This window comes from Electrophorus electricus, chromosome 10 (assembly GCF_013358815.1).
Source record: "Electrophorus electricus isolate fEleEle1 chromosome 10, fEleEle1.pri, whole genome shotgun sequence".
NCBI lineage: Eukaryota > Metazoa > Chordata > Actinopteri > Gymnotiformes > Gymnotidae > Electrophorus > Electrophorus electricus.
Genome location: NC_049544.1, coordinates 16,371,842 through 16,381,841, shown reverse-complemented (window position 1 = coordinate 16,381,841; position 10,000 = coordinate 16,371,842). Strand labels below are relative to the sequence as shown.

General features: G+C 51.6%; 1 protein-coding gene across 2 annotated transcripts in view; it reads left to right on the top strand.

The window, feature by feature from the left end:
• nrp1a (neuropilin 1a) overlaps window positions 1-10,000 on the top strand; it is a 56,512-nt gene that overhangs the window by 8,988 nt on the left and 37,524 nt on the right. For both annotated transcript variants that reach the window (XM_035530559.1, XM_035530557.1), the window contains exon 3: window positions 8,216-8,397. In XM_035530559.1, coding sequence (XP_035386452.1) covers window positions 8,216-8,397 — 182 coding nt within the window. The remainder of the gene's footprint in view (window positions 1-8,215; window positions 8,398-10,000) is intronic.

Here is a 10,000-nt window from a genome sequence, read left to right as displayed (position 1 = left end):
TGAGCCTGGCTTGTCTGTGATGGGGTCACGGCCTGTCTTAAGACTCCTCATCCCTCCTTTTCTGCAAGACGCCGCACGGCTGCGTTTCGCTGGTTTGGAGCTCGAGGAGTCCCTGCGTCTCCCCCCCGTCACACTCTCCTCACCTCCTGTTCTCTCCTCTACTACTGTCTCTCACTTCATCTCCTGCCCTCTTGCACCCCCCCCCCCCACACACACACACTCGCCTCCTCTCCACTCCCCGGTAGGTCGGCCAGTCCTGCTGAAAAGGTTTGGCTCATTAGCAGTAGAGGAGGTGCCAAGCTGGCCAGGGCCACGTGGCGCAGTGTGTGCCGCTCTGGGAATGGGGAGGTCAGTTTGCCCTCCAAACTTTGGCACTGCCTTTGGCACCAGCGCATCGATCATACTGTGGCACACTAAATACATGCATGTACATGCACGTGATGCACGCACGTGCGCAAACATACACACGCACGCACGGTACGCACACATGCATTCCCACACACACGCACTCACACACACACACACACCCACCGAGCAGGCCACATCAGTTGCAGCGGAAGAAAGGCGGTGCTTGGCACCTGGCTCCCTCAGCATGGGTCCTCTGCGAATCCAAAAGCTGGCTGCTTTCCCCATTACAAGGAAAAGTTGAACAGATAGAGGGAGAGAGGGGAGCGAGAGAGAGGGGAGCGAGAGAGAGGGAAGGAGGGAGAGAACGAGAGAGATGAAGGGAGAGTAAGATCAGCAACGATTTAGACATAAAGGAAAAGACCATCCATCACATTAATAGACACCAAAAACCAACGTGAGAGAGTTCAGAGGCTATTTTCAGAGTTTGTTCCTTCTTCGTCTCTCTCAGTGAGAAACAACCAACCCTCTGAAGGCTGTGTGCGCGCGTGCGTGTGCGTACATGTCATGTGTGCGCTCCAGCACAAGGTGCGACAGGGTCCTGTGTTTGTGAGTTACGGCGCTGACCCGGTCAGGGCTGGTGTGGCATGCCCTGACTCCCCACCGGGAGAGAGCAATCCCCGAGGAGGGGTGTGGGAGGAGAACCGAAGGGGGCCTGGAGAAGAAAGACGAGACCTGGGCCTGCGTGTCGGGTAATCGAATAACTCACGGCTCTTCCCAGTCGTCTGGTCCGTGGCAGTGGAAGCAGAGCAGAGGAGAAGCGAAGACAGGAAAACAGAGGGAGCGGAAGAGTCAGTGAAGTACAGAGAGAAAGCCGCGACCCAGGACCCAGAGCCTCGGGGTTCTAACCACAGTCATTCATTAACCAAATCTCTCTCTTGTTCTCTCTCGTTTTTTCTCCTTCTCTTCTCTCCGTCTCTCTGTCCCTTGCCCAGAGTCTTACCTCTGGTTGACCTTCTCTGTTGCTCTCTGGGTGTATGTAGTGCACTGCCCAGTCTGCATGCTACTACAATAAATAATTGGGCCTAATGCCGTTGTAATCGACTTGACTTGCACATATACATACCTGTCTGTGTGTGTGTGTGTGTGTGTGTGTGTGTGTGTGCAAGCATCTCTTACATGTCCTGCAGCACAGCAGCACAGTCACATACCCTAGTGGACAAAATCGTTTCAGTCTAAATTTAGTCCAGGTTTCAGTTCAGTGGGTCATAGGCTCACTTTCAGCTCAGCCTTTGAACAAAATGAACACAGTATTTTCTTGGCTTTAATATTATCGCTGCAGTAGAAATCTCTGATAATAATGTGTCTGTATACAGTTTTTTTTAGTTTTGTGTCTTTCAGTGTTATTATTAAGTTTTTAATCTGTGCCAGATCATTAACCAGCATTAGCCGCTGCGCTGCATGTTCACATCGTTCATAGGGTAGTTAAATGGTAGTTTTACAGCAGAAACATTGTGTGTGTCTGTGATAGGAGATCACCCGCTGCAGTGCTGGGGGCTGAGTGTGGCCCCTAGTTCACTCTTCCCCCGTGTGCGTGCGTGTGTGTGTGTGTGTGTGTGTGTGTGTGTGTGCGTGCGCGTACGTCCTTGCCAATAAGCTCTAGGAGCAGGGTCTGGCCTCATTAGAACAGACACACACAGAGCTCCTGGCCACGGGAGGTTGCATGTGTAATAGAAGACGGAGTGTGTGTGTGTGTGTGTGTGTGTGTGTGTGTGTGTGTGTGTGTGTGTGTGTGTGTGTGTGCTGCTGTACCCATTCCACTGCCCCATGCCCACCAGCACCCTGCTCTCCAGGGCGCTGGGTGGGTCTACCCTGTCCAGGGGACGGGAGGAACCCCCACCTATCAGACACCAAGGTGGGCTAAATAGAGACGATTCCTTTAGATTCCGAGAACTGGGATCCCTGACAGAGTCTTCTTCTTCTTCTTCCTTTTCTCCCGCCGTTTGGAGGTTGGTTATACAGCTGCAAGTGCGCCTCTGTTTATCAGTAATCACAGTTCATATTTCCATGTTTGGATAACGCTGTGTGATTTTAATGAAAGTGCATGTGCTTTTATCAGACCATGCGAATGTATTCAAGTGCTGAACATCTGCAGCTGGTCAGCCAGAGCACAAGACTCCTTTGGGATCGCAAATCTCTGGGATTTCTCTGGATGCTCATTTGCCGAGGAGAGTTGCTATAACTACCGATGTTCGATTTTAACGCGCCGGATGTTACTACGAAATGGAATGCAGTAATTGCATTTTTAAATTGCTTTTTTGCTGTTGTTGCTGTTGTTGGTGCAATTACGACATTGTAGAGGCCAGTATTGCGGTAATGATGATACACACGAGCAAGACTCTGAAGCATTTGGCAACATTGGGCTTTTGGCAACGCCAGGCCTGTTGTAGTGCTGACGAAAAATATGCGCGGGGTGGCTCTGATCCTGTACATAGCTCCCAGAGGCGGGTCCTGCTCCTTGTCGAGCCCTGCCTGGTGTGGGTCGGCCTGTTCGGGCGGCTGTGGGTCGGAGAGACGGGCGGTGGGAATTTCCCACGCTCCGGCAGCTTCGCTCACGGCCTTGGCGGGATCCGCACACAAGCACGCTTCTCTAGGAGCGCACATTAGCCATCCTGCTCCCGAGAAGAGCCACTAATTAAACACTCGCGCCGTCGTGAGAGTGAGAGTGGGATGTCTGATGGCTAATGGGGGCGTTTTCTTGTCTAAGATCCCATCTGTGGCTCTTAGAGTGCACGGCAGCGAAGTGGTTTGACCACGCAGAGGGAAGGAGAAACCGAGGACAGCGCTTACGATCTTCGCAGAACAGCTCCCGCATATATTCGTCGCCATTATATTAAAATAGATTACGTTACATTAAAACACATGCCCTTTGGTGTTAGAAGGAAGAGACGATTGGGTGTGAAATCATCTTCTATGCAATCCTTTATTAACTGCTCCTGATGGCTCACTGTCAGAGAAACATAAGCTCTGAGCGCAGCAATGTTTCGGAGTGACTGAGGCAGCAGAGTCTAGAGCCCCCTCACACACGGCTTCACAAACAGAGAGAGTGTTGTGTTTCTCACACGAGACAAAGGGTCAAGCCCTTCCAGCAAATCTCCCCCTCTCTCTATCTCTCTGTCTCTCTCTCTCTCTATCTCTCTCCTCTAATTGTAGCACACAACGGAGACTCGACCTGCACTGTAAGCATGAAGACATGTCGCCACTCATCTGAGAGCCTTTATCTGTCCAGAATGGTGGGGAGTTCCCCAGCATTTAACCGCCACGAGGCATGCAAACTCATGAAACTGCTACTGCTGGACAATTCAGTGACTTTCATACACATCCTCTCTTCTCCTCTCTCCAACCCCCACACACACACACAACCCTCTTGATTTTCTCTGTCTAGCAAAAGACTGCTGCATCTAGGTGCCCATTAGATGCCATAATTGCCCGATGCCCGTTAGATGCTGTAATACTTTTAAATGTATTAATATAATAAATATATAATTTGTTGGAAATCTGTGGATGTCTGAAAAGTGTAATTAGGTAGGCTAATGAAGGCAGGCATGCTGAATCCATCAATGTTAATCATAATTACCGTTTATGAACACATGGGGTGCAGGCTGCTGTGATAAATCGACTCGACTCTAAAAATAAGTGGGAAAATCTCTAGGCCAAAGTTGGAAATGCCATGAGGCTTCCACTGCACAGCCATGCCTCCACGTCTCAAATAACACATTCGGCAGCAGGGAACGCAGCTGACTGCCAGTACAGCAGAGGTGCTGGCCGCACCTTCGAACCTTCCGCGGCCAGGCGTGGCCTTGCGGCCTAACGGCTCTCTGGCGGCAGCGGCACCGCATGGCTGCGGCGACGGCGAGGTCGTTAGCTAGCCGCGGCTCTCAGGCATTAAGGGCCTGTTACGGCCAGCTGCGATCACGAGCGTCGCGTGCCAGAGAACCCACGGAAAGAAACAAAGAAAGATACAAACCTTCGCTGTGCTGGACTGGAGAAGTGGAAGTTTGCTAGTGGGCTTTGTGCTAATCCCCTGACATCTGGGTTGGTGTCTCCTGGCAGCTGAGCTGAAGAAAGGTTTTTATTTATTTGTTTGTTTGTTCGTTTGTTTGCTTGTTGTTGTGTTTACAGGCAGGTCTCCCGCTCCCGGATTGCCTGCCAAATGTGGCTTAATCCCAAAACGAAACTAAATGATTGGAGGCAGGCCTAAGATGCGATGGTTTAGCGTTAGCGCCTGCTTCCCGACAGCCGAGCACAAGAAACTCGTGCTTTCCTCAGTCAGCCCTGCCTCGAAAATGCACAGGACTGGGACTGGTTAAGTAATGTGTGTTTAAGTAATGTCTGGCCCAGTTGCATAGGCAGCTGCAGGCTGCCGTTGCCACAGTCTTTTCATTTCTGTGGCTGTGTCTCTGAGTTTGTGGGGAGGCAGTCTCTCGCCCACCCCAGGTCTGGATTATATTGTTAGCCTGTGGTTTATTGTCTTGTCCCAAGGCGCATGTGATCTGGAGCTAATGTTTTCATTGGACACTTCAGGGTAGCCTCCTCCACTCTGACCGGCCGGACAGCTGGACCACGGCGGACCGCTGAAACGAAGGTCACGGGGAATTAGATTCATCCCTTTTGTTTTAATTTCCCACTGGATTGGCTGTTCATTTTCACCGTCGCCACCAGCACACGTGGTGTGTGTGTGTGTGTGTGTGTGTGTGTGTGTGTGTGTGTGTGTGTGTGTGTGGCACATTTGATCAGGAAAGGGTCTGACAGGCCTGATGGTGGTCTGCGCGTGCTGACAGCCCTCGGATGAATGTCTGTCAGTGTAAGGCCAAAGACATTGAGATGGCAGAGGAAGAGAAAGAGGAAGAAACACATTAAAGAGTGCGTCGTCTGGGGAGGAAGATGAAGCTAAAGGTGGTGAAGCAGGCCGAGCGAGGGGAAGTGTTTGACGCGTGCTGCCTGGCTGGAAGCACGGCTCCACGTCGCTGTCAGCAGATTGCTCTGTCTCCGGGCCCACGGGAATGATTCTCGTTTCCATAACGTTCCGCACGGCTTGTTCGGGCCCCGTAAACGGCCCCGCCGTTCAGTTTATGGCGGGAGGAAGGTGCTCGTTTGCCGACACAATCCCAAACAATCCCACAATGCCCTCCACATGAAGAGCGCCTGGAGGTGGGCTCTGCTGGGCTGAAGCCCAGGGCCACGTGCTCCCCCCCCCCCACTTTGCCGAGCCGAGTCTGTCCCAAAAACAGCTGAGCTGCAGGAGCGAGCCCGGAATGTGACTAAAACTCCGCATGCTGTAAGCGGCACGCGCCCTGGAGCAATGTCTCCACGTACAGCTAATCCCACAACCGGTGAGGCGCCTCGCCACACCGTCCACGTGTGAGGGGCACCTGTGATGTGCCTGAATATGAAGCGCTACAGCCAGGTTTCGCTGGAGGTGCTAAGATTTTCCACACAGGCAGGAGGAGCGGCTGGTCGCTCGAGTCGCCGCGAGTGCATGCGCGTCTTTCATGGCGACAGAGGAAAGAAAGAGTGTTTGTTTACACCCAGAAAATCATCACTTGCTGCATGCCAGCCATGTTGCCTGATCTGCAATGAAGCGCAGGGTAGCATCAATTTTTTAAAAGCCGGGAGGCACAAGTGTGTGTGCGTGTGTGTGTATCCCTGTTTGTGTATGTAGCCACAAGTTGCATGTAGTTGTGCCATGGGGGACGTGTGTGTGTGTGTGCGGTTGTGTGTGTGTGTGTGTGTGTTTGGGGCTCAGGTTGTGCTACAGCGAGGGGAGAGAGGAACAGTGAGGAAGGACATGAACAAGATTAATCTGCTTCATCTTGGGCGGTGTAGGCCAAGGAGCAGCCCCACCATCTTCTTCATCAGCCCCATCTTCCTCATCTTCACCGCAGTGCTGGTCAGACGCAGAGGGTGGAGCTGGTGCTGGAGCGGAGCGGATTCGCTCTTTGCAGAGCGCATCGTGTGTGTGTGTTTGTGTGTGGGTGGGTGTGAGAGAGAGGCAGCGAGAGAGAAAGAGAGAGAGAGGATTTTCTCATGTGTATGAATGTATTATTTACAAGAATCTCTATGGTTAGTGCTGGTGTGGAAATACTGAAAGTCTGTGTGTGTGTTCTTTCAGTGGAGTAGGTTGGCAGGATTGGCATGTGTCCTGGCATGTGTGTGTGTGCGCGCAAGATGGCTCATGTGCAACTGTTTGTAGTGTCTCTGTATGCGATATGTTAGCAGATGGGAGTAGTAGTGTCTGCTCTGACCAGTGTCCTACTATAGGTTTGCTATCAGAGCAGCCAGACACACCACATACAGACATGGATGAAGTCATCGCTACATTACCACCACCCCAGGGGAGCCAATTTCAGAGAGCTCCATACCTCTCATATTCTCAATTTACACACACACACACACACACACACACACTCTCGTGTGCCTCATACTAACCCCTACAGAGTGAGAAAGGGCCATGCCAGTATGGGAAGATGGGTCTCACGCCACACGCCCTGTCTATGGGACTGTCTTTAAATTTTTACAGTTTCCCCTCTTTAATTCGAGAATGGTGGAAGGAAGCATTTTTTCACAGGATTGTTTTACTGGTGCATGTCTGGGCATGTTTCCACCGCCACATTCACATTCACATTAGAACACAAAGAAAGCACTGCGGTAAGCGGCTGTGTGTGTGTGTGTGTGTGTGTCTGCACATGCACGTGTGGTTTTTGTAATGAGCTCAGAGACATCACATGGTCTAAACGCAGGAGTGCATCACACCCCGTGCCCCTGTGGAACCTTCCTCTCCTCCTCCGGCTACCACGGTTATGGGCTTCCGTGGCGATTAAATGCCATGGAAACCAGATTCTGCCGTCAGTCGCATCAAGCGCGGCCTCGCTGAGTGAAAATCACCAGTGCCACTGAATATCAGTGCAGGCATGTTAAAGTCCTGCCAGGCCGGGTCCTCAGAGCAGACTGTCTCCGCTCCTGCCTTACCTCACTGACCATGAGAGGAACGCCCTCGCACGTGCGGCTTGTGTTACTGACACAAGATCCCTGTGTGTGCGTGCGTGCGTGTGTGTGTATGTGTGTGTTTCTGCCTCTTCTGTGTAGACGCACGCTTCTGCATAACAGACTTCTGAACTGCTGCTGACTCAATTAGGTGGCTGCCCACACCAAAAGCCGTAGGGCTGAAATTCCATTTGTGTGTGTGTGTGTGTGTGTGTGTATGTGTGTGTGTATGTGTGTGTGTGTGTGTGTGTGTGTGTGTGTTTGAACAGAAAACAAAGAAAAGGAAAAACTACACAGAATCCAATTTTTCTTTACCTGTATTACTTCCTAATACAGACAAACACTAATACAGACATCCCACAGAAATAATAAATCTATGCCGTGGTGTGTGTGTGTGTGTGTGTGTGTGAGTGTGTGGAGTGTGTGTGTGTGTGTGTGTGTGTGTGAGTGTGTGTGTGTGTGTGTATGTGGACGTGTGTGTGTGTGTGTGTGTGTGTGTGTGTGAGTGTGTGTGAGTGTGTGGTGTGTGTGTGTGTGTGTGTGTGTGTGTGTGTGTGTGTGTGTGTGACTGCACACTGCACTTGCACGCATGTACGTGTGACTTCGCGAGACTGTCCAGACTATTGTCTACCAGACGGATGACTAAGCATTGGCTGGATATTGCTAATCTTGGACCTTTGCCCCTGTCTGGTGTGCAGGACAGCATGACATGACAACTCCTCTCGTTTGTGTGTTTTAGCCTCTCACTGAGCGTAACTGAAATGGAACTGAAACCATAAAGACGGGCGTGGTAACGGTGTCTCACCTCCCTTCCCCGTCTCTGCAGGTACGACTACGTGGAGGTGAGGGACGGTGTGGATGAGAGCGGTCAGCTCGTGGGGAAGTACTGTGGGAAGATCGCCCCCTCGCCTGTGGTCTCCTCTGGTCACCAGCTCTTCATCAAGTTCGTGTCGGACTACGAGACGCATGGCGCCGGCTTCTCCATCCGCTACGAGATTTTCAAAACAGGCAAGTCGGCCATCCGGTACCGTCCTGCCACCAGCAGGCCACGCCGCTCTGCCTTGTAAAATTCCGGCAGACCGCTCTGCGGTTCGGAGCTCCAGCAGACCACTCTCTCGAAGTCTGGGCCCCGGTTCCCACAAGCACTGTTGTATTTAGATCCTCTTATCTAGGAAACAGTGTTCAAAGTGATGGCCACTGTCCTATCTTGATCTGTGTTGTGACACTTTTGGGAAACTCATCTTTTGTTAGCTAGTTTATCACCAGAGACAGTGGAGCGGAGCACAGGAGGAATACGGAGAGGGGGAAAGGGATGACCATATAAGGACCACTGCGAGGGGCTTTGTCCTGCCGCTGGTTCCTGTCTCATAGCAATGCCTGAGGAAGTGATGAGCTCTCTGAAACATGAACACTTCCTTCCTTTACCAGTCATAGACCTCCCTGTAGTGGACAGGTCACTTATCTTCCCCTAAGAGGGGGAGAAACTATGCTTTTCAGAAACTATGTACTATTACGCACACACACACACCCACGCCCACACACACACACACACACACACACATACATACACATCAGCCTCATCAGATAAAATGACACCAATAAGTAGACATTTCCTGTTGTTTAGGCCTACTTCCTCTGTTTAAAGTACAGGGAGAGCAAAAGTGTGTGTGGGTGTGTGCGTGTGTGTGTGTGTGGGTGGGTGGGTCGGTGGGTGTGTGTGTGTGTGGGTGGGTCGGTGGGTGTGTGCGTGTGCGTGTGTGTGTGGGTGTGTGTGTGTGCGTGTGTGTGTGTGTGTGGGTGGGTCGGTGGGTGTGTGCGTGTGGGTGTGTGTGGGTGTGTGTGTGTGCATGTGTGGGTGTGTGTGTGTGCGTGTGTGTGTGGGTGGGTCGGTGGGTGTGTGCGTGTGTGTGTGTGGGTGTGTGTGTGTGCGTGTGTGTGTGTGTGTGCGTGTGTGTGTGTGTGTGTGCGTGTGTGTGTGTGTGTGGGTCGGTGGGTGTGTGTGTGTGTGGGGGGGTGTCTGTGTTTGTGTGTGAGACCCTGGACAGGTGCTGCGGATGCCACTTTCATTAATTAACCCCAGGCTCTGATCTGAGCCCTCTCAGTTTGACCTCAGGATAAGATGGATGTTTTAGCAGGGTTCATTTTAATCTGTGTACTGAGTGTGTGTGTGTGTGTGTGTGCACATGTGTGCAGCAGCTGGTGCCATTTGAGGTCCTTTATATCTAAGTGGTAGGATACAGAGAAAGCCCTCCAGCACACATGCGCGCGCGCACACACACACACACACACACACACACACACAGACCTTCACCTGCTTCTTTAATGAACCAAAATGCATTCCACTCCACATACACACATGCACTACTCAAGTGAAAGTAAACACGTAAAATTCTCCCACCTGAAAATACTCCCCTGTCCATAATATATGCACTCAAGTCAATTTCAAAACAACAGGTGGGGGTTGGTGGGGCTGAGTGTAGCGTACGCACCACCACACCATTAACACCCCAGCAATCCACAGTTCTACCCACTGACGGCTTTGGCACTGTCCCTGGAGCTCTGGGTAGACGGCGAACCATCCTAGCGTTACACCATGACAAAATGCATGTAA